Genomic DNA, 25,003 nt, shown 5'->3' with positions numbered 1-25,003 from the left:
GGTTTTTGCACTAGCAAGATTGCATTTAGAATGTGAACTTTAGTCAGAGAGAAGATCATACAAAGAATTTTCATCATGCGCACTGGGATTTATAAGCTATGTAGAGAGGTTTGTTGTGAGAAGACGCGTGTTTAACATCTCTCGGGTTGCCAACGCGAGTTTTCAATTGAGTGTGCTATATGAAGTTCAAAAGTTCTGGCACCTCAGTGTCGTGTGCCATGTTATAAGGTTGTCAAAATTTGTGCTTTTCTTTATTTTCAGGAAATACTCATCTTTGGGGAGACACCCAAGAAAAAGAAATAACTTACAATTTGTATTCAAGACCGACAGAGTTTGCGCATCCAGTAAGTGGTTGAACTGGGATTTGACTCTTAAGAACCGCTCCAGCAAAAACAACAACAACAACAACAACAAAAATTTAAAACAAAATAATGAAAACAACAACAAAACAGCTACCTTGGGGAAGAACTTTGCTGCTGTATAACACAATGTGTACGCTTGTCAAAGCTAAATTTATGATTGAGAGGAAAAACACATCATCACGTCTTTTTTATCCTGATTGAATTTGAACTAGATCAAAATGTTGGTTTTTGAGGGAGAAGAACTTGAGGAGGGGGGGGGGGGGGATCGTAGTATACTGATGGGACCAGAGCTCGTACTGATTACCCCATCCCTGCTTCACTTTCTGCTCTTGAAAGATGTGACGTCACCAGGCCCTTTTGTGTGTCTTTGACTATGACTGTGATAGCTTGTCATATAAAATGTACTAATGTACTATTATACACAAGTTTAAATAACAAATCTGTTCCATCTCATTCTTCCCATTTTACAGATCCCTCATCTTCCTCCGCTGGCCATAGATGATTATTCTGTTCCTTTATCGTCATTTCCTCTCCCTATGTGCAAGTAAGTAAATAACACACACTGCTCAAGCCTGCTTTACATTGGTCTTGGTGAACGCAGCGATCTATGGAAACATATAGTAGCACGCGCGTTCAGCTTTATGATCGTAACTGCAATCGCGGCGATTGCGATAGCTAGGAACGGTTGTTTTCTTTCGTGTCAATCTTAGTGATCGCAGCAGCCATACGAAATAGTCACAGTGTACACAATCCTAAAAAGACTCATCTTACTTAACTTATCGAGCATCGATCGTGGCAATCAAATAGTAACTGCCAGTTGTCGCGGTGGCTCCATCTCTTGTTGAACGATCGCATCGGTTATGACAATCCGCGTAGCGGTCCTAATGTGAAAACAAGGCTTTACTAAGACACCTCATTTTCACATATTGTGACCCAAGCACAAGTGAAGTGCAGCTGCTTTAGTTTGAAGACAAGGATGAAACATTTTATTTCCTTGTAAGTGTGCTTCTGTATCGTTTCTGAAACCGACATAAAGGATGTGTGTTTGTTCTTCTTATGTCGTCGTTTACGATGCTGCCATTTTCAATGATAAAGCCTTAATTTATGATATCTTGTCATACGCATACTTCAACTTGCACCCTGAAAATAGACTGTAATTATGGTGGATCAAAGAATTAACTCCCGTTTTTCCTCGTAGCTGAGTCGATAAAGCAACGGACGATCAAATCTGGAGGTCGTGGGTCCGATTCCCTCCGTGGTCCGGCGGAGATTTTTTACCTTGCCTCGTGCGATCTCCCATTTCCTAACCAGGGCTAACGCTCAATGGGAAATTCATGGGTTCACTTTAGCGCTTTAACATGCGCTGCAGAGTTTTTTGTAATTCGTTGATCCATCATTTGTGTCATTATTGCTAGCGGCACAACATTCATTTGTAATTATGGTCTTTGTTATGTAAAACAATTTATTTTACTGTAAAGTTAAATTTCTTAGTACTGACTCATGTAACAAGGTTTGTTTCATTTTCATAGTGGGTCGCTTCTTTCTGACTGGCCAGAGGAAAATATGGTGTTTGGAGACAGGTACTGGAAATTTGAATTTACTCGAAGTCGCTTTACGAATACTTTACCTAACCACCAAATCGTTTGCATTCCTTACAACAGACCTACTCCAGCAATTGAGCCGGAAATTCTCCGCACGATGGTTGTTAGACATTTCATTGGTTATGCACCAAACCCAGGCACCAGAAAACGAAATCAGGTATTTTACTGTGCTCACATAGTGTTCTGCTTTGCACTTTTTTTTAATACAATGAAGATTGTTGAGTTCGTGGGAAACGTATTAGTGATTACTATGCTGGGAAACGCCAGAGATGAGACAAACTTGAAATATTGAGGTCGTCTTATTCAGTCAGTTTTTGGAAGATATCCAAACCTTGGCGTCGTTTTTTTTTTGTAAGTTGCGATCATGTAGCCAGCAAATTTTAAAAACAGCAAGGTTACAGGGTGCGTTCCAGACATGGACTTACGTGAGCTCCCTTTGTTGATTTTAGAGAGCCTGTGTTCATATAGGGGACCGAGATATTTGACAAAGAACTTCACACACACGACGATAGTTTTAAAGTAAAGCCTTAAGGTGTTCCTATGGTTAATTTGATTCCCAAAACGGTTGGCAAATTATCATCTGGAACCAAAAAGGCTTGAATGAAATATCAGACTTTTCTGCAGTGGGAGCATAAGCTGTCTTCATGTTGGCAAAATTTGTGTGATTCGTTTTACCCGCAAATCTTACGCATCAAGATACTTCCGTTTACGGTAATCCTGCATTGCCGGCACACGCTGGAAAAAGCCAAGAGATCATGACAGGAAGAGATCACATCCCCTTCACGTAACCCATTCAATTGAAAATTTGTCTCAAGATCTTTTAGATTGCTTCCCATTTCCAGTAATTTCAAGTGGGTTACGGTTAGGTAATAGCCACTCCCTTAACGATATCATTGTCCCTTTTCGATCGTGCAAATCATCCAGGAAAACATCCATGCAACGCGCGTGGTCATGTGCTATCCTTGGTAAAGTGGTACACTTCAAAATAATCGGAGATTCATTTTCACTGGTTGTAAAATAAGGTATAGAAAATTTGCTCTGTCCTGTGGTGATCTCTGGGAGAAATTCTGGGAGGAAGATTATAAATATATGACTTTCTTTCTTCACTACAAGGTTGAATTTCCACATACCTTGTTATTTAGGGGCTACCTTTATTAACGATTTGTAACAGTTTGCTACTTTACAACAAATTAGGTAACATACCCGTTTATAAAGGATTCAACAATGATTTCTCCAGAGGAAGAAAATACTGTTCCAGATTCGCCGATGAACCGAGGTACTGACAAGGCTAATTGTTTTGACCTAAAACACAACCATTTTTTCGTATTTCTTTATTGTAAATACGTTACGATACGATACAATACGATACCATGCAATGTGATACAGTGCAACGCAGTGTAATGCAGTACAATGCACTTTTCGTTTTCTAACCTCAACGAAGCAGGTTTATAATGTTATTAAATTTATTGTGCTTGACGAAATATCTTGAGTTAATTCCTTCATTTGTTTTTTACTCGATTACTTTGACTGCTTTTTATGGAATGATGACTCAAGGAGTTTATTCAGAATTCATGATACTTATGTGGGGGGCGGGGGGGGGGGGGAAGTGCTCGTGTGGCGCTTTATCAAAAAATTGTAGTATCTACTCTCGTTTCTAATCCATTATGAGTGTATGAATGTCAGCACTGCTTTCGTTTCACAAACTCGAAAATGTATCGTGTGCGAAGATTTCGAGACTCATTTTCACAGCGAAAGGTTAAATTCATTTTTGCTTTTGTACTCTCGTGGGAAAGTAGAGCTCATCTTTTCGCCTTAGCATCAAGACCAGTAAAATCCTTTTGATAGGCTCGCTGGCCAGACCTAATAAATTGGACAGGTCTTAATATTTTAATTCAATATTTGCTCATTTCGTGTGTGTATTTGTTTCCAGATGATGATCCTGGGAGTATCATACCAAAGCACTACAGACGAGTGGAGATCAGATACTCGAAACTTGGTTAGATACGTGTGAAGTTTATTTTCTTGACTGCAACGGTCGGTACGCACGAACTTACAAGGCTTTAGGGGCGATTAGGCGGAAACGATTGTCTTGCTTGTTGTGTGTAACATTTGGGTTATCCTCGGTGACCCAGGGGCAGAAAGTTGGGTTAGGAGAAAGTCAAAACGGGGAAGTTTACAAGAACGAACGTTCGTTCTTGTAACCTTAGCCGTTTTGACCTCCACCTGACCCAACTTTCTGCCCCTGGGTCACCGAGGATGTTCATGGGTGTGTTCTGAGGGGGTGAAGCAGGCACGCGTCGCTATTACTTGTGTCTTGTTCCGTGTGCACAACGACGGGGGCTTTTGTAGACAGACAACGATTCACACTATTACTGTATTTAAATATTTTCATGCTATTTCAGGGACGTGTTCTACATAGGCTTGTTTACGCGAGGGTCAATCAACAGTGATGAAGTTTTTAAATTATTTATCCCCTAGGAAACGCGAAGCGAATTGTTTAGCGAGCGATAGACATAAAAGAATGTAAAAGGATGCTAAACTTGGGCCGATTCCACGTTACCTTTTAATTCATACCAGTGTGTAACTTGAACTTCAGGTGTTGAAGACTTTGATTTCAAGCATTACAACAGGACCTCATTTGCTGGCTTGGAAACTCACATTCCTAATGCCTATTGTAACGCTATGCTTCAGGTGCGTATACGTACATAATCCGGGCCTAAGATTGAGGGTTACTTTTTACCAATCTATCATGGGATACTCGCAGGAAAACAAGATGGTGGCTGCATGGAGGATAGTATCGATGCACGCCCTAATGTGGTTGGCAATTCTTGTAATGTCGCAACTGAATCAAATAAACCTCTCATTCATCGAGATATTAAACTCTTTAAGGAAAGTAAATTTGACGTTTAAACGTAGCTTTATATAGTTTTAAGACTAGCACTAGCACTAAGACTTACCACTAGACAGTGTCCTTGTCATCGATCCGTGAACCTCAAACGTCAAACGGGACGGCAGGATCAGATTCACGTGACTTTTAGAGGTTTTCGGTTTGCGGGAAACGAGGAAAACCTCAATCTTAAGGTCCCTATTAAAATTACGCAGTATGCTTTGTTTGTTCGTTCTCCCAACTTTGTCTTTCATACATTGTGTATCTTTTTTCCTTTAGTTGTTCTACTTTGTGGAACCCTTGAGAGTCGGTTTTCAGAATCATTTGTGTCACCGTGAATTCTGCCTGGCTTGTGAACTCGGTTTCTTGTTTCATATGTTGGACATGTCATCTGGACAAACTTGTCAGGTGAGTACATCTACTTACCTCCGTTTACTGAACGCTTTACGAATGAAAGTGAGTGTTTTAGGAGCCATTCCTATTTAGTAAGACATTCATCGTGATCGATTGCCAGTTATTTTAGAACTTCTCAATACATACTATTATTTCTCATCGTACTAAAATTGTACAAATGCTTCCCCTTTTCTTTTTGATCAAATCCTTTAGAAATCACGTCAAAAATCCACACGTAACATCTAGCCTTACCACAGACGAAATCATCCTCCGGTATTTACCGGCGGTTGATTCCGTCTGCGGTGCAGGCTACACAACATTGAACTGCAAACTAACTGAGGCATTTTTCGAGTAGTAGAAGTTGGTGCAATGCTAATTCCAGGAAACTGTTGACCAGAAGGCGCCCTTTGGAATAAATTTCTAATGTTAAGCTTACATAAATTTGCAAAGTCCGAAGAGCGCAATAGACCGAAAAAAACATGCTTCTATCGTGTCGCACTGCAAAGAACTCGGTAAACGATTTTTCACATAAATAATAAAGGGACTGGAATTTGTTCAATATCAGTTGCATAGAGTTCCTTCGCTACATGGACCAGGGAGCTACAGGGAGCAGGGATGGTGCAGTGCTGAGAGCACTCGCCTCCCACCCGATGTGGCCCGGGTTCGATTCCCAGACTCGGCGTCGGGGTCATATGTGGGTACTTCGGGTACTCCGCTTTTTCCGCTCACCTTAAAAACCCACATTTCCAAATTCCAATTCTGGTTTATTGTCAAGCATTTAATCATGAGCCTCTGGCTCGGGCCAGAGATTGCGCAAGCACTCCCCGTATTATTGGCATTAAATAAATTACTTACTTCATCCCCCACAACATGCATGGCTGACTTCAGAAAAGCTCCCTAACTGGTTGACTGCCGTTAATTCATTTTGTTTGCTGTTCTCAGGCTAACAACTTTCTACGAGCCTTTCGCACCATTCCACAGGCGGCAGCGCTGGGTTTGGTGTTGAATGATGTTGACGAGTCATTTGGAAACGCGAACTTTCCTCGTTTGATTCAAAGCTGGTTTAGGTTTGTCCTTCAGCAGATGCACCAGGTACTGTTGTTCCTCCTCTCCCTCACTCAGTAAGCCTCCAACAAACTGGATGATATTACGTTCGCCACACGTTTATATTTGACTTTACATATCAAACACGAGGAAGAGTGTTCCATCCGATTTCCAAACAGCGAGAACATTTAAAAAAAAAAAGAGGCGCAGCCGATTTTTTTTTTTAACCAACTTCGAGGTGTTTGGAAATAGGAGGAAACACTCTTTTGAGTGTTTGACATAGCCTCTCAAACTATTGATAATTCTTTGAGAAATTCGAAGTAAAAGTTCACAAAATGTTATGATAATTAAGATCACATTTCTAAACCTTCTTCACGGTAGTGATTTGCTTTGTTTTGGCGTGATGAATTATTAATGAGTTTGAGAAATATTGCGTCAAATATAAACATGGGGCGGTTTCGAAACGCGAGTTTGAGTTTGATTTTCAGGCCGGTTTCGTAAGAACAGAAGCAAGCTTGAGTGTGCAGACCAATCTGAATTCGTGCCTGTCCGAGTTGTTACTCGGATACCACGTATACTTTTAGACTACTTTTAGACGTGACAAAAGAGTATTGATAAAGAGTATTGACTTACTTGGCTGACTGACATCCTTTTTCCCTGTTTTTGGAAATAGGACCCCACCCTTGGGCCATCACCTTATCTTGGTAGTGAGGCTTGCGTGGCCTTATTACCCAAAGATCGATCCTGGATGGGACTGTAGTCATGATAGGTTCAATCTTGGCGGATTAGTCCAGGGAGAGAGCGGGACAAGGTATGGCCCCTTTTCCTCCCGCTAGTGAAGTTGGGCAAGAGGCTAATCATTCCATCCCGTAAAACAGCAGATTACGGACGGAGCATTGAATTTGCAAAATAGTATTACAAATGCTCAAAAAGGACAGCGGAGAAGCTAGAACGAGTTTTCTGAGAACCTGTGTACTTCTTTTTACCTCTCTACAGGATACGCTTGAACCTCCATCAACTACAGAAGTAGCGAATGGTGACCCACAAAATCCGTGAGTACATATTACTAGAAATGATGGATCAGAGAATTAACTCTGCAGTGCATGTTGTAGTGCTAAGTGAACCCATGAATTTCGCGCGGAGCGTTAGCCCTAGTAAGGAAATAGGAGATCGCACGAGGCAAGGGAAAAAAGTATTTGTCCTCGGCCGGAATCTAACCCACGAACTCCGGATTTGATTGTCCGTGCTCTACCGACTGAGCTACGAGGACAAACGGGAGTGAGCAAACACCCACGATTACGTATACGCTCAGTAGGAAATTCTTGGGCTCACCTTAGCACTTTAACATACACTGCAGAGTTAATTCTCTGATCCATCATTTGTTTTCATTTTACCAGAAACCCGTGAGAGGGTTCGTTTCAATCCCTTAACGAGTTTCTTTCCTTACATCTGTTGCATCTGGATGTAGTATGTAGTATTGCAAGTAAGCATCTCGTAGTCTCCTGGAATATCGGTTTTCTCCGTAGAGTAAATGGTCACCTTCGGCGGTCTTCGGAAATCTTCCGGTAAGTTTCGGTATAACCATAGAAGTCTTCGTGTGAGCCTCGATCATTTTTGAGATTTTGCTAGCAGAGAACCCGGCAACCAAGCTTTCATCCTTTCCCTTTAAGCCGTGCAAAAGAGTATATTGAAATTATTTATGCGTATTTGATTTTCGTTGTAACTATAGGACCACGAAAACAAGCCAGTCTTCCATAATCCAGCGTCTGTTTGGCTCGGATGTTGAACTGCTCAGTCGCTGTCGCTGCGGCAAAGAAACCAAACGAGAGTCCACCACGTTGCTCTTCAATTTAGAATACCCTGAAGTATCCGAAGGTGAGGCCACGCTGCGGGTAATTTATTTTTGTGAGGGAGGCCAGAATACGTGACGAGCCCTAAGAACGTCTGCGTGTGTGCATGGAAAAGCATTACTTGCTTAATGTAAGCGCCCACGCTTACGTTACTGCTGTTTACATGAACAACGCCAGCACGGAAGCAGAAAGATGAAAAAGACGCATTTCCTTTCCTTATGCTTACTAGTTTGCTAGTCCTTAGGCTGGCGTCGCCCTGGTGTACTGTTTACTTGCATAGAGAGCCCATGACCGGTAGCGTCTATCTCTGATATATGCTAAGTCTTGTAGTCATCCCTCTCCCAGTAGATTTATTTTTAGATCGGGTTTCAGAGAACCTTTGGAACGCGCACAGTTCAAACACCCAATCAAAGTAATTAAATTGCTGTACCCCATATTTTTTCGCGGTGAAACAGTTCTAAAAATAAATCTACTCGAGAGAGGGTTGACTTAAGGAATTAATACAGATAGAGGCTCCTAGTAATGGGCTGACGCTCGCATGGTATTTACTTCAAGCTCTGTTGTTGTTGTTGTTTCTTTGTTTTTGCGTTATTTTCGTCATCCGCTAGATGGCAAACAGTGGGTCTCTGTGCTAAGTGGCTGGGCATTTCAAAGTTACTTAGTAATTTTATTTGGCCATGTTTGTAGAAAAACCACAACAAGTTCCAGTCAGCTTTGAGTCCGTGCTATTGACAAGTATGTGTCGAGAGCAGAGTATGCAAGCTTGGTGCGAACAATGTTCCAGATACCAGCCCACTGTAAGTATCATGACAGGAAATGCTCCTGCGTTTGTGAATATTCTTGACAACTTTTTATGAAATCAGCCGGCATTCAGTTTGTCTGGACGTGAGAGCTCAATTAAATGTTTGAGCGTGGTAGTGCTGAAGCTCGTGAGAAACGGAATGTTGCGTCATCTTGCTGGTGTAATGTTTGGCCAATCCTCCAGGACGCAAGAGAACCGAAGCCTTAGTCACTCTACTGAATCGTTGTATGTGTTCACTTGGAGATAAATTTGGGCGGATAAACTTGAACTGCTTATAATTGTCTCATTCCCTAAAATTAAACGTGCATAGTTTTACACATTACACACATTCTATCCTTTTCTAGCTGCTCGCAAACATTTTTTGCGACGCCATACGTCGTTCCTATCTCGCGTTGTCTGAAAATGTCTATGAGAGGACAATAGTGGTGATTTTGACACGCATCATGATGAATAGACATGGCTTCCTCATTTCAGAGGTAGGATATGGGTATTGATCGACGATTTTGAACCCTGTTGCGTGAATGAACTAAGGGAAGTGACTGACGCTTACACGCCTTCATTGTTCTTGCTACTGGCGTCGTGTTTCTCTTTCCGAGTTCATAGATTTCAATTTTTCTTGTAAGCTTTATAGTTTTCTTTCCCCAGATTTTATTGGTTGGGGAAGAAGTAAGCAGGAAAGAGTTAACCAATTCAGTTATTTTGTTAAAGCCGAACTTTTTTACATTTTCTCCAACAGGTTCAAACTCGCAAAGTAAAGAAGCTGCCGGATATCTTAGCATTTAATTGTGGCATGGAACATGCGAAGGAAGTGGACTTTTGGAAAATGCAACAACAGGTTTCCGTAACTGAATGTACATGTTGATCTTGGCGAACTTTGAAAGTTTAGGCTAGACTAGTTGTGCAATCAAAATATTGTGTTTTAAAACTGAAAGACATTGGAAAAGCAGTTTAGTAGAAACACTCGAGATAGTAAACTAAAAGTGATTTGGACATATGATAACTTCGCTTACAACAAGCCTTAAGAGAAGGATATGGGTCAACTAACTTGTATGAATGGTAGCTGGTTTGCAATGCGTAGAAATCCTTTTTGTTTAATTATTATACAACTGAAATACATACTACCGTTTTGCCTTTTGCTGCTGGGGTCACGTAACCGAATTGACAGTTAAGTTTTTAACCTTACGTGCTATAACTTTAAGAATACCTAAAAATTGAAAGAGAGTGACAAAATTAGCAGAGTGGCGAAATTTAAGGCCACTGACGTATGAGAATGGAATTTCATGGTAGTTTGAAGTTTTGAAAATTTTAAAGGATTTGAATGGAAAAGTTGTTGGAAAGCGAGACAACTACAATCCTAAGGGCACTAATTCTTAGTATCGATAGTTCCACTAGATTTTTAAGAACAGTTTCCGGTCTTGTGCCCAGGTTCCTTAAAAATCGCAGAAGAAAGAAAAGAAATATTACTTGCGTGCGCAAGGAACCATGGGATGGTTTCGGGGTTAAGGATCATGGGAAGGCGTGCTTCGTAATTTCGTCCCCAAGCCTTCGCTGGCTCCGAAAACTTTAAGAACGCGCCTGAGTGAGAGGCAGAAGAGTTTGCACGAGACTCATTTAGCTGTAAAGTTTTTACTCCAATGACCATACGACTACACTAACGGAAATGCTTTTTGTAGTTACTAGATCCGCCGCCCAAATCAGAGGAGAAACTAACAGTTCAGTCATCAACAAGGGCTTGTAGATATGGCGATGCTTGTACACGATCAGACTGCAAGTTTAGGCACGATAGAGTTAGCACAGAAGACGGGTACGTGTTATGTATCGAAAATGGCTTAGAAGTGACGGACAATTGACTTTCGGTTACTTAAAGCGTTAAGGAAAACATAAGACCGATTGAGTTAAAGAAAGGTCGACTAATGTAATTTTAGGGGCCTGGTCTAGGGATAAGAGCTTTGGCGTATAATTTTGAGAACGCGAGCTTAAGGTGGCTTACTACAGTTTTTCCGAGACTTAGTAGCGCGCGCTATGATAGCCTGCCACACGTCAGTATTTGTTGCGCGTGCAAAAATGACGCAAGTAACCTCAAGAAGTAACAAAAACCACTTCAGCACTTGAAAGGCGTCAAATCTCTTTGGTGTATGTAGCGATAGTTTCAAAACTCCGTTCAAACATGTAATCAAGCCTAGGGCGAAAAAAATATGGCAAAAAAGTTTGATAAACATCCGGTAGAAGAGCTCTAATTTACTGTTGCTGAAATTTTGAGGTTGGGTCATACGGGTAGAATTTGAGAAAAAAGGTGACTTAAGCTACTAGTGCCCAGTCTCTCATTGGGTACTCGGTCGCTCATTTTGGCTATTTGTTGATGTTTAATTGTTCAAATTTCACATAGAATCGTAAAAGACTTAAGCAAACAGTAAATAGTGAAGGGAAAAACAGCTTGGAACCTTTTTCAAAAGAGTTAAAAGTTCTGCCCTTATAATCCATTAAAACTGTAGTAAGCCACCTTAATCTTGAGATCCTCTCCGATCTTAAGCTTGATTTTTAACAACGTGGTCCCCATATCTGCTCCCAGTCCATGCTAGAAAAATGGCTACCTGCTCAACCTTCTACCAGTTCCTCGAACATGTTAATGTAGAATTTGTTTTTCTTTATTATTATTATTGCTTTTCACTTTACAAAAACTACAATAAATGGTAAAAGGAAACGCAAGATTAAAAACATAACAACTATGAAAAACTTGCGTCCCGATTCCAGTTCCAACCGAACAGCCTGATCTGGAGAAGCTGGCTCGCGTTTCAGAGTTCTGTAATGACCTGTAAACACTGGCTCCATCTGGAGCATAAAACTATTGCTTTCCGTAATTAATGTCAAGTTTCTTGTTCACCAGTCGAGCCGATATTCTCGAAGAGGAAGAAGTCAGAGGTTGGATTCCGCTAGCAATAAAGATATCTTTTGACTCGAATGGAATGCTTCATATTACCAAAATTGATGAGGTAATGTGATTGGGTGTACTTTTGATTAACTTGGAGAGTATTGTTGTGAGAAGTTAAGCGAGTAAAATATCTATTGAAGTCAGCAACAAGCCTAGCTATCCTATCTATCATATGCCCCATTCCCACCAAGCAGTTTAGTTAAACACAGTTTAAAATTGTTTCCTTCATAAAAGCTGCTTTCCGATTTTTGTCGACTGCAGATTTAGCGCAAATGAAAGCATAAGTTAAAATTTACTTGAATCCTATGTCAAAGCCAATGGTTCAGCTTTTGTAATAATAATAAAAATAATAATAATAATAATAATAATAATAATAATAATAATAATAATAATAATAACAACAACAACAACAACAACAAAAATAATAATAATAATAATAATAATAGAACCTTATTAAGCACAGAATTCAAAAAGTTAACACTTATTTACATTGAAGCTGTGCAATTGTTGCCAATTTTCATTGTGTTAAACCTGGTTTATCAAGCGTGTATGTATTTTGTTGGTGTGAATGGGGCTCTAGTCATGCAAATTACCTGCTTATTATTTTTGTTTTGTGTTTCTTTTTAATGTGTAGGGTCAGAAAGTTAAGTGCTCAGAAAATGAGGTTGTATACGATCTGTTAGCCACTGTCGGCCATGTGCAGGACTTCAAGTCTGGAGGGAACTTGGTGGCGCATATTCACGTTGGTACTACCTACCACAGCCGAAAGGAGGTAGGAAAATTATGATTATGATTTATTTAGAGAAAAACGTTTTGTACTTTGTGATCGGTCACTGTTGTTTTCAGTAAAGCTGTAACATTTACTGAGATTTCAACACCTGTTCGTCAAAGAAACTTGTCACTAACAAATTGTCAATCTTCGTTTTGAGAGCAATAGAGTAAAGTAATCAATTTATTTAATGTCAATAACACGGGGAGTGCTTGCACAATCTCCCGAGCCAGAAGCTCTTGAGAAAGAACTTGACAATAATCCAGATCGAATTGGAAATTGGAAATGTTGGTTTTTGAGGAGAGGGAAAAACAGGAGTATTCGCAGAAAAACGTCTTGAAGCAAGGGCGAGAACCAACAACAAACTCACCCCACATATGACGCCGAGACCGGGAATCGAACACGGGTCACATTATTGGGAGGCGAGTGCTCTTACCACTGCGTCACCCCTTGCACCCCAAACCCGGTACCGTTGTAAAGTACTGCTAAAAAGCTTGCATTTGAATTGGCTCACTGAAATCTGGGCTCAATCGTTAGAAGCACCTTGTACAGCGTAATAAACAACACCTCAGGAAAGTACTGCTCAGTAGCTTTCATCTGAATGGTCACACTTTGGTATTTCATCCCCAAACTCAAAAATGAGAGTCTAGTACAGAAAAGTACTGCTCAGTAGCTTTCATCTGAATGGTCACACTTGACGTATTCATCCACATACTCAAACGTTAGACCACTTTGGTACGTCATACATGTAATAAACAGCACCGCAGAAAATACTGCTAAATAGCTCTATTTGATTGGTCAGACTTCAGGATTATATGTACAGAATTGATAGTTACCGCCACAAAAACTGTTTGAGAGTTTGACTTTGTAATTGGTTATCGGTATGAAGGCTGCGTGCACGCTTGCCACGCAGGCTAGCCCGTGTGGGTCGAAGGATGTTCACAGCAAGAAGAAGTCTACTCGGTTTGTGTTGACTGTACTGGATGCACACGGACAGCGCCAAGACCAAACGAGTATTTAGATACTTCCTGCCGCATGCTGCTTAAACTGTTCACCTCTGGTGTGAAGAGAAGGATGTATATCTTTGGCAAAAATACGCAACCAAGCAATCCATAAGCACTTAAAAGCGTTGTAACGCAATCCACAACAGTGACGTACCATCCGTCCATTGAAAACTCCACTGGGTGAAAGGCCAGTAGCGAAAACAAGAAGATGTACATGGCAAATGAGATTCGCTTGGCCTCGCTGAAGTTTTCCGGGATGTTCCTGATCTTGAAAGAGCAAAATGCGCAGAACAAAGTGTGAGCAAAAATGTAAGAGCACGTGAGAATGAACAGATATTTTCCAACTGAGGAGCTGTACGCTTTGCACGCAATGAAAACATAGTTTTCTGGGAAAATGTTGCGTGTTTTGAATGGTGGGTCTAGAAGTAGCCAGGTTAACAACAGAAGCAACAGAAAAACATGCAATGTTACCACGATAGCTCCCTGCTTTTTCTTGGAAAGGCCGTTTATTGGAAGACAGTGAAATACTGGGACTCGGAAAGCCGTGCAGATGCGCCAAATTTTGACCAGTAGAGTTGCTAGGCACAAGTTGTAAGTTACGTAACGCCATGGGAAGATCATTTTGCAGATTGTATTTGTAGGCTCCAAAAAATTGATAAACACGAGAGATAAGAGCAAGAGAATGCCCGTTAACAGAGCAAGGCTCACTGCCCTGTTTGATGCTCTGATAATGGGGGTGTTCCAACGTTTGATGATTATAACGAAACAATACAGCGATACAATTACACCGCAGACACCAAAGATAAGGATAACTATTCCTCCAGCACTGGAATAGTTCAAATTTTTGAAAGGCAAGTCTACACACTTTGTCCGAGCTCCATTGGAATGCTTCCCCATAGGACATTTCATGCAGCTTTCAGACCCAGGAGTCGGGTTGACTGTTCCCAGTAGGCACGGAACACACTGCCAACAACAAGGTGAGGTTAAGGATTTTCTAGTTCCTGCTGAGCATTGTTCCACGCAGTCAGACTTTGGAAGGGTGCTAAAAGCAGAGTTCCATCGAATTTCTTTGAAAATTTGCAAATGCTTGCCATCGTTTCTGTCGTCATGTTCCCATTTGCCGACGATAATTTGTTCCAGTCGCTCAGTACCGGCCACATGAACGTGTCTCAAATTCACAATGTCATAGAACGCTGATTGCCTGTCGCCAAAATCATTAAACGACTCGTTTCCAGTCAGGCCAACAAAATGTAGCCGGTGAAAACGTTCTTGGAGGTCCTTCGGGTCAAAATCTTGCGGACAGTTTCTGCCATTCGCATCTTTGTTACGAGCGATGATGTCTATTTTCAACGCATGCGCGACGGCATACACAGCGTCGATGACGTATGGAAGATATGATGCGTACATACGATGGGCCAGATTTTGGGAACAGAATTCGTTCTGGCTATTTACAGCGTTACCTTTCTCATGTAAAGAACAGTTTTGTCTCAGCGCGCTAACCTCACCCAACCATTTCGAACGACCCTGCTGTTGTGCCCGGTCAGTGAAAGAAGTCTGCAAATATTCTTGAAAGCCCCCATCGTTAGAGCTATGGAATTGGAATCCTATCGATCCGTCAAGAACAGAAAACGCTGAAGCGGATGAAAAGCTTGTAACCCAAACGCGCCCAGTGAGATTTTGCCGTTGTACCTCCCGGTAAAATATTTCTTCAAAGCTTCCGAATAACCACGTGGCTATAACTCTGACGTTCTCGCGCTTTCGTAATCTTTTGACAATCTTCCTAGCGCTCTTATACGGCTCTTCAAGGTCTACGAATTCCGTCAAAGCAACGCATAAATGGCTTTTTCGGTTGGTGGCTTCTTTGGCGAGAGACCACACTCCATTTCGCCCGTAAGAATCAGCGAGCCCCACTGCACCCACGTACGTCCAATTGAAATACTCCATAGTGTCGGCCATGGCCTTTGCTAGAAACGTATCTGAAGGTATGGTGCGAAAAAAGTTTTTGTAGGAAATTGAACCGAGTTCTGGGCTCGATGTTGTCCCACTTATAGCTGAAATATTGAACATTTGAAGACCCCCAGCGATGACCAATGCCACTCGCGATTCGAATGGACCAATTATGGCCAGGATCGACTTCTTTCTTCCTGTTCTTCTTGTCTCGTTCATGCAGCATTTGTCTTTAACAAGATCGTAAGTGATCTGCGTTGCTCTGGTAACACTCTCGCAGTAGTCTCGTATATCGTAACCAATGGTGATGTTGGGAAGCAGACTTGAATCGTTGTTTATCTTTTCAATGGCGAAGATCATTGCCACTGCAGCTCCTAGTCCTTTTGTGTAGAGTGCACCGCACTGACCCTCCGAAGATCCTTGCTGATGAATACTAAAAAGTCCACCCAAGATGATGTCTCCGTCCCTGTACTCCCCTTGTACAACAAAACAGCCGTACAGCAGGTGAAGAACTTGAAAAAGCAGATGGTAACATGAAGGTTTGATGCGGTTCATCTTATTGGAAATTTGCTCTCCGTGTCACCTTATCGATTAAGTCGGCTGGAAAGCCTACCTTACCACTCCATTCTACCCGGTGGGTCTTCCTTAGTTTGCAAGTGGAATTAATTGTTGGTATCTTGGGGCTGCAGTCGTCAATTTATCAACTGTGTTTTAAAAGATTCTCTAAACGATGGTCAAAAAGAATAACGAGTCCGTCGCCGAAAGGTAATCCACGTAGGAAAGTAAGTTCAGTGGGCTGAGGGCTAAGGATTGGTGTTTTAACAGGGACGACTGGATTTCTCGGCCGTTTGCAAATTGCTGGTGTAGTCGTTGCTAATTTTTCTGGCTCCTTCCTTGGCGCTGTGTAAAGCGTGGCTATTTGCCAACTGTGGTTTCCTTCTTCAATCGACGGTCGAAATTAAATTTAGGCGGATCTCGGAAGCGATGTCAGGCCAGCACAAGCTTACTATGGTTATCAACTTAGGAAGCGTATCGATGATCTGGAAATTTTGAACTGAAGAAGTTGATTATAGGACACCCGTGTCGACGAAAAGCGCGGATTTACCCACGATTACCTTGTATTCTGTAAGCGTAGTCTGGCAGACAGCCAATTAAACTCTTTCATTAGTTTGAGGAAGCCTGGTTGGCTGGATTCCTGCTGAAAACAAATATACGCATTGCAAACAAGTTACTAAGGACTTCAACAAGTCAGAAAAACAATAGAGAAAGAGACTAATTTTATTAACAGTAGACCAACAGACATTTGGTTAACAAATGTCGGATGAAAGTAAATATACGAAAAAATATGTATTTGAACTACGGATGAAAAGTTTAAATACATTGATGGCGTCTATGAATTTAAATGTTTCATTTGCAATTGTACATGGAATATTTCTTATATTTACTGTCACATATTCATCTTTCAGAAGTTGATTTCAAAGACAAAAAATGACCAGCTCCTAGTTCGCTTGATAGCTCAGTTGGTAGAGCTCTATACCGGTATCGCAGAGGTCGTGGGTTTTAATTCTGTTCAAGCCTGAATTTTTTTTTCATGCTTTCTTTTCGCAACTGCTTAATTGCGTTCATAACTTCGATGGTCATTCACATATTCATAATCAGTTTATAGCTGGTTTTGCAGTACAAATGGGAAGAACTTCAAAAAATTATTGCAATCTATTAATTTTCATCCTGGCCAGCTGCAGCTAAAGATGATTAAGGCAAGTTTCTTTCCATACGATGAGTAACTTTTTCATAAAAATGGACCATTATTCAAACGTTACCATTAATGCAAATAGATTTCAAAGTGACACTTAAAACAGGTGACCTGCCCCTTTAACTGACAGCCGTCAGGTGCGTGAGATGGAAAATACACAGAATTGTGTTAGGATAGGGTTACGCTGTGTTACCAGTTTGGAAAAAGGACACCTGTTAAATTGCTACTACCACGAACATTTTTTGTTTTTCTCATCGGCTTTTTTCAACGTCAATTCAGCCACTATGCCCATAATAATACAACGCATTTGTGGAAGCCAGTTAACTCGGGAAATGGCCAGCCAAAAACCGCTAAAAATCTGTCCGCCATTACTCGGTTCGCAATAAAGAAGACTGATTATTTTATTAAGCGGTCTTCACGCAAGAGTTGGCTCGTGACGTCATATGCGCATCAGTTCATGGAGTTTGACAGAGCGAGTAAATCAATCAAGAAGTGAAATTACGATGTCGTTGCCGTCTTCTTCTTCCAGTTCTTCTGGAAGCAAAACAGAAGAAAACTAGCCGAATCGATTTTGAGCGTTGCGCATATGACGTTACATCCCAGGCGTTTCAGCTAGACCCAACCCTTTTCCTCGCTCCCGGCGATTTGCGAGCCGTTTTACGTGCAAAGAGCCCTGTTCTCTAATCACTTTGCAGTGAAACGAGAACAAATCATTTTCATACCAACAATCATTATCAAACGCAGACAAGGAATCAGGAATAGGCATCTCGTTTATTGATGGTCAGATTATCACCCACTTAAAAATGGAATGAAATTGTTATTATGATTTATTTATTTATTTATTTATTTATTTATTTATTTATTTATTTATTTATTTATTTTGTGCCAAAAGTGAGGACTTCTGTCCTTATAATTCTCCCGGCTTGCTAGCCCTGTGAAGGAAATCGAGAGGTCGTGGGTTCAAATCCCGCCGACGTCCGGAAGATTTTTCTTTCACCTCGGCAAACCAAATTTCCCTCACAGGGCTAGCACGCCTGGCAACTATATATAAGGACAAAAGTCCTCACCTTGGCCCTAAAAAAAAGGGGGGAAAAAGTCATTCCATTTTTATGGGTTCTCCGCCGCTCACACACTTTGTTTTACTTGGATATTACCCAGTTAGTCTTACCTAATCACAAATACTCATGCACACCTCCAAATTATTCATTCCATAACTTGGGAAAATACATTTTACACTCCGCACGAAACAATCCCGCGAAAATTTATCTCTGGTCTAAATATTTTTTTTGGATCATGTCATGTTTTTTCCTTAGACGAAGGGCAGGGATGGCGCAGTGGTGAGAGTACTCGCCTCCCACCAGTGTGGCCCGGGTTCGGTTCCCGGCGTTGACGCCATATATTTGAGTTTGTTGTCGGTTCTCGTCCCTGCTCTGTGGGTTTTTCTTCCGTTTTCCTCCCTCCACAAAAACCAACACATCCAGTCGTCCTACTTGGCTCGCGGCCGAAAATAATGTCACTGATTGGGAAGCTCGATCCCAAGCCTCACACAGCTCGGTTAGGTCAGGGAACGAGGCTTCTTCCTTGGAATTTAGTCAACCTAAGAAAAGGTGACTTCAGGTTGCCGGATTTCGGGTGGAGATGGGTTGATTACCAATACAGTCTAATTATCGCCCTTGTTTTTCTTTTTCAGGGAGTTACATGTAGCCAATGGTACCTTTTTAATGATTTCGCCATCACTCCTGTACCGCCGGTAAGATAAGTAGTGGGTTGATTAAAGCATCTTAAGATAAGGGGAAATTTTCTGCAAGCATTCTCTGCATTTTCATGGATTTTCTCCTGCGCTGTAATGAATCACTTGGTTGAAGGCGGTTTACTGAGGACGTGGAACACAAACGGAAGGCGAAAGATCCTTCGCAATTGCAAGAAGGCGAACGATCCTTCGCAATTGCAAAATCCTCAAGTTTGGTGGGATCTGGGCCAATATTGAACGAGATACAGCCATTCAAGAACTTAAAAAAATTTACTAAGAAATGTATGGATAGCCGGACGCGACGGACAATTTGTTCGGCGTCCGTATGTACTTCATAGTAAAAATTGGAGTTTTTGAATGGCTGTATCTCGTCTAATATTGGCTTGATTAACACCAAACTTGAGGATGTTGTAAAGTTCGGTGTGCTCTTTCTGGCTATGTGGATGTTGTGTCCCATATCCCATAATACACAGTTTCATACCCAGTCCCCACGATATGAAAGTCGGCAATGTAGACGTCGACAGCAGAAAACTCCCACCCTCCGACTTATCATAAGATCCTATATTTCACCGGGCCAAGGTCCTGCCCACATCGATTGTTTGGCCAAATACCCGTTATTTTTTTTTTTTGTTCGTTTCCTTTCGTCCATTCTAATACGGTTTCGTCTGATAACACGTTTTTTCGCCTCCTGTTTGATCCATGTCTTCGCTTATTGTCATCATAAGACAATCTAAAACACTGATCGTTTTCGTCTATAACGGAGACTTGTGGGTCAGCCTTTCAATTGTCTCTGTCTTTTACCCGCTACGCTCTCTTCCGTCTCCGCTTTCAACCAATCGCAGGTGTGCGTAGCAGCCTATGTATCAAGAAAGTATTGGACAAAATGAACCCGTATCACCACGTCTTTCTTTCCCCTGCTCCCCCCCCTCCCTCCGCGCTCTTGTTTGCTCATCTTGTCTCTTCCCCTGTTTAGTGAATCAAAGATGATGACTCAAACACTCGAAGAATTCAGTGTTCGCTTGCCAAAAAAAAGAAAAAAATTCTGTCCAAGGGATACGTGAACGGAAAGCGCCTGAAGCGGAGGTTGAAATTGACCGCAATTGACCGCATTCCGGAATAAGAATAAGCGGAATAGCTGTAAGATTTCTCTTTCTAGGTAAATTTGGGAAGACGTTACAAACTTTGTTGAAATACGATAATTTAAAAGCCATTTTGTACTCCGGTAACTCCAAAAACCTCTTATGAGGGATTTCTTGTAGTCATTGTATGTATACCTATTCCGGAATAGGGTCAATCGAACGCACCCCTTAGTTTTTGCTTTTTTATCTTTCTGTTGGAGACGGTACAGCGCTTAGTGGTAGGCATTACAAAATATACATATGCTCTTGTTGTTGTGTTCCTCTGTTAAAGTTAATAGTGACTCATTCTGTTCTTATTCATTTCTCAATAGAACGACGCGGTTCATTTCTCGCTGGACTGGAAAATGCCATGCGCCGTTGTTTTTACGCGGAGAGATATTAATAGTCGCCATGAAACCACGAGTAAGTAGAACGTTGTCCAAACTACTATCGATGTAACCATAGTGGTATCAAAAACCTTTTAGTTTGGAACAGATACAATCGCACATGCCCTAAGCAACCTGAATAACTGGTGCGCTATCGTAGTGTTTTTTTTTTATTTTAGTTATTTTTTTTATTGAAGACTTTGAACTAAAGTAAACGAACATCCAATAGGATGTTTATCTGTAAACACATGCATGCATTTTAGAATGTTGTTGGTACAACTCGGGTGTGTGCCACCTACCGTATTAGGGACCTTAAGCAGAGACGACGACGACGCCGACGAAAACGAAACTTAAAAAATTACCTTCGCGTCTTCTGAATAAATTCGCGATGATTTATACTCTCTCAGTTTGTGCAATGTAGCAGAACTATCGAGGAGCTAACGTCGTAGGGGCGCCTTTAAACACGGAGCGATCCTATAAGACCAGGCTGAACAGTTCAGACTGTCAATCAAAAACCCCAAACGCGCGTATCGGATTGGTTGATTACCAAAGGTCTTACTTTAGCAACGTTCAAGTTCCCGCAACTTCGATTCGAAAGGACGTGAAGTCGGCGGAAAAGCTGTTTTAGATCGAATTATTTTGTTCAAAATCAATCCAACGAATATGGCTACAGGAGAAGAATTTAGAAAGTTAATTTATCCGTCTATTTTGAGATCGGAAATTCATTTATCGGCTGGTAAAATGTTATCCTTTCGAGATATTTCTGAAATGATTAGGATAAAATTCGTAAACAAACTCTGTCTCGAAATAGGTTGTTCTTCTGAAACCGGCTTCTGAGATGGAATCGCTTCGATCCTTTGTGTCGTTTAGTGGGGGAGAGCTAAGTAAGGACACAAAGTCCCGGAAGCGAAGCCTAGAAGAAACAACGGAGCGGGCAACTGAGGAGAAAAGTGAAGTGTCTCAAGCGGCGAGCGATCGCACGCAAGACGACGGAGCTGGTAATTAATCTTTTTGAAGTCGGCCGCTCTATTGCTTACTGTATAAACTTAGAATATATTTAGTACTGGCTAATTTTAATACTGATGTGACAGCCATTTCCATTATCATTTCATCCATAAGATACATAAGAGCAACATCAGGTCGTGTTTTGTTTATATCTTTGGTAATTTTTTCGAATTAGCAAATTATGCAAATATGCATGATCACGTACGAAATGGGACAAACGTGTTTAGATGCTTTTATTTTTTACTTGTGCATAGAACTTAAGAATTTATTACTGCCACTTCCAGGGGATAAGTAGAGTTAGTTTTCACGTACGTGATCGATAGATACACAAGCGGTAATGAACTTGAACCCAACATGACGACTCGAGCGGCCGTTTATAATTTAGCGGAAAACATCTGCCAAATTTTGGAAATCCCGCCAGTTTTGGCGAACAACACAGACTCGTTTTGGTTATCGGCATGTTCAGATGGAGAGATGCAGATGTCCAGTTCATCGCAGGCTTCGGTTTATAATGGTTTCGATCTTTGTACTGTGTGTTTGGTAGAAGGATTTCGAATTTCGAGATAAGTTTCGTATAATCTTTCGATTGCGGCAACGAAACTTGATTATTTTCGTTATTATCGTTAATCTCGCTAATTTCTTGTGTTTTACAAGATTTATAGTTAGCGTTTAGATCATTTTTATTGATAAATCGATTCCCTCTTCGATTTTACAAACGATAGTTCTTCTCTCTTTTTTCCTCGACCGTTACCGACGTCATCCACCATTATACTGATCCGTTTGGAAGCCAACAAAGCGCTTCAAAGGGGGAGTGTCCTTCCCTTGTATAGGATCGCTCCGTGTTTAAAGTTCAGAAAGAGAACGGAAGATAAATCATCATGCGTTCACGTTCTCCATAAAACCTTAAATTTGGTCATTTCACGTTGTTGCTTTGAAGAGGACGGCAAAGAAATGTACCAAAGTGTGTAACGCACCTGCAGAGCCAGTGTTTTGCTAATTAAAACTATTGTTTTCTGACGTTCTCGTTGACGTCGTCGTCGTCGCTGCTTAAGGTCCCTGTTTATTCGATTAACCACCCACCCTGAAGGCCCTAAAAATGAATAAGCGCCCACCCTGAAAGACCAAGAACATAATTAGCGCCCACTCCCACCCCCTCCCAACAAAAACCATTTCTGCACTAGCCCAGCGTGAAGTAAGATGAGCGTCACTTGTGTTCCAAAATTGGTTTTAGATACGGTAGTCAATGAACTTTTATATTGTTTATGGCTTGTTTATGTTAGCTTTTATACTTTGTTTTGTCTTGTTGAAGCGAAACAAACTTGTTATTCCTTGTTTTCTTATTCTCTAAAAATGTCGCCCACCTCGAATTAGTGCCCACTTTCATGGACCCAAAATTAAATAAGCGCCCAGGGCGGTTAATCGAATAAATACAGTATGTTTTAAGTCCCCCCCTCAAAAGAAACTTTGGAAATTGAATACGCTCAGGACATATGACCGAGATATTTTTTAAAGCAAAATTGATACCGATGCAGGAAATTTTTCTTCTTCTACAACAGTTAGTCAGAGAATCGATGACAGCGTACTTTACCAAGATGTTTCCCTGGTCCGGAGAGGGAGTGTGTCTCGGGAGTTTACCCCCTTGGGACCTGATGAACTGCCGGGAGAGGGAGATCTCGTTGGACTGGATGCCGAGTTTGTTACACTGAATCAGGTGCGAGGCGTTTCTTCGGGGCAGTATTCTGTGAGTTATTTACCCCTTGGGGAATCCCTCTTTTCCCTGGGGTTCCTCTGTTGCCGACTTGTCAGTAACATCTTAAATTTCGTCGCAGTAGCTTCGTTTTCCACACTGCTGGCTTTTTAAAGATACTTGATAGCGCCGTAACTGTCATAGAAATGCATTTATCACCTAACAGGTTCCCAGAAGGTTACGACTTCCAAGGCTTTAGCTTTTCCCTCGTACTCGGGACCCTCAAAATCACAAAAGAACATAGAAATACAACTTGCTCGCGCAAAGAAACATGGGAAGGTTTGACCCTAGTGCAAAGGGCCACTAAGTCCACCCTCGCGTTAATTTCTTTTATAAATAATTTTGAAATTTACCTTCATTCTTGGGCATATTTCATTTAGTTCGACAAACTCCACACTCCTTTAGATTGTTTTCACGGCGGCCATGTTGGAGATATAGAACAAAAATATTTGCATAAAAATACTCCCAAAGGAAAATCATTCCATTGCTTCGCTCCTGCAATATGGCTGCCGCGAAAGCACTTTAATTTGTTTTTAATCGCATATATTTCAAACACCTTGATGAACACTGGCGTTAATTTTCTCTAATAAGGTAGTCTCCTTTAATCGATGAGTGAGTTAAAAACCTTTTGCTTCACTTGTTGGATTTATTGATCTACCGAGTAATCTACAAACAGACAAAGGAACTGGACATTCAATCATCTTGTTTTGTGTTTGTGTATTTTTTAGGAGGAAGCCGAAATTAGGAGCGATGGTACTCGGTCTACAATAAAACCGAGTCAGATGAGCGTAGCTCGTGTCACTGTAGTGCGAGGGTAAGATAGTAAACAATTTGCACCGCCATTATAAGCTATTATAGCCCCTTGTTGCCCACTCGAACTAATGCCCCATTCACACCAAGGCTTAAACACGTTTAAAAGCTGTTTAGTTAAATTGTTTCCTTCATAAAAGTTGCCTTGGGTTTTTTGTCGACTACAGATTTAACACAAATGAAAACATAAGTTAAGCTTACTTGAATCCTATGTCAAAGCCGATGGTTCAACTTTCTGTTACCAGTTTTCATTTTGTTAAACCTGGTTTAATTAAACGTGTTTTGTTGGTGTGAATGGGGCTTAAGGGATGGTTGACAAGATTTTGTTCAGAGGGTCACGTGGCAGATAGGTTAAGTAGGTACACTTTTCCGAAGGGGAAGTGGGAGGGTAAAAATAGGACATAACTGCGATCACTAAAAGAGGGCGAAAAGTTTGATAAGACTGCTTATATATAGTCAACTCTCTTTATTGCGGACACCCTCGGGACCGCAAGTTAGCGTCCTTAATAGCGAGAGTCCGTAATAGCGGGAATTTATTTCAGTCAAACCTCTGTAGTTTATTTTTGCCGGGAATTTAGTTGCTGTTCGAATTTATCGGGGTGTCCGTGATAGCGAGGTTTCCGCAAGGCGAGAGTTGACTGTATAGCGAAACACTCCCCCTGAAGAATGGTGAGTCATTATGCTCCATTCATGGGAGCGCTGGGGGCATGCAAGGATTTGAGCGCCTAGTTTCGTGGTTGTTTCAGCAGTGAAAACTGTAATCTAGAGAATAAGGAAGTCTCGGTTGTGGAGCTGGAAGGAAAAGATGGGCGGCTCACGTCCTCCATTTTCCCGTCTCACTACCTC

The 25,003-nt window shown here is 41.3% G+C and overlaps 1 protein-coding gene across 1 annotated transcript in view; it reads left to right on the top strand.

The window, feature by feature from the left end:
• The window catches only part of LOC146483317 (PAN2-PAN3 deadenylation complex catalytic subunit PAN2-like), a 34,568-nt gene that overhangs the window by 7,089 nt on the left and 2,476 nt on the right, over positions 1-25,003 (top strand). The window contains exons 9-28 of the mRNA XM_085106047.1: positions 262-344; positions 833-906; positions 1,892-1,942; positions 2,024-2,120; positions 3,158-3,239; positions 3,894-3,959; positions 4,560-4,654; positions 5,130-5,258; positions 6,186-6,335; positions 7,284-7,339; positions 8,017-8,162; positions 8,825-8,934; positions 9,676-9,774; positions 10,613-10,743; positions 11,824-11,929; positions 12,503-12,640; positions 19,032-19,091; positions 20,542-20,632; positions 23,157-23,311; positions 24,076-24,161. Of these exons, the coding sequence (XP_084962173.1) occupies positions 262-344; positions 833-906; positions 1,892-1,942; positions 2,024-2,120; positions 3,158-3,239; positions 3,894-3,959; positions 4,560-4,654; positions 5,130-5,258; positions 6,186-6,335; positions 7,284-7,339; positions 8,017-8,162; positions 8,825-8,934; positions 9,676-9,774; positions 10,613-10,743; positions 11,824-11,929; positions 12,503-12,640; positions 19,032-19,091; positions 20,542-20,632; positions 23,157-23,311; positions 24,076-24,161 (2,005 nt within the window). The remainder of the gene's footprint in view (positions 1-261; positions 345-832; positions 907-1,891; positions 1,943-2,023; positions 2,121-3,157; positions 3,240-3,893; positions 3,960-4,559; positions 4,655-5,129; positions 5,259-6,185; positions 6,336-7,283; positions 7,340-8,016; positions 8,163-8,824; positions 8,935-9,675; positions 9,775-10,612; positions 10,744-11,823; positions 11,930-12,502; positions 12,641-19,031; positions 19,092-20,541; positions 20,633-23,156; positions 23,312-24,075; positions 24,162-25,003) is intronic.

This window comes from Pavona decussata, unplaced genomic scaffold, assembly GCF_977016875.1.
Source record: "Pavona decussata unplaced genomic scaffold, jaPavDecu1.1 SCAFFOLD_39, whole genome shotgun sequence".
In the NCBI taxonomy this organism is placed as follows: Eukaryota; Metazoa; Cnidaria; class Anthozoa; order Scleractinia; family Agariciidae; genus Pavona; species Pavona decussata.
Note: the sequence above shows the minus strand (reverse complement) of the source record. Positions and strands in the feature narration are given on the sequence as shown.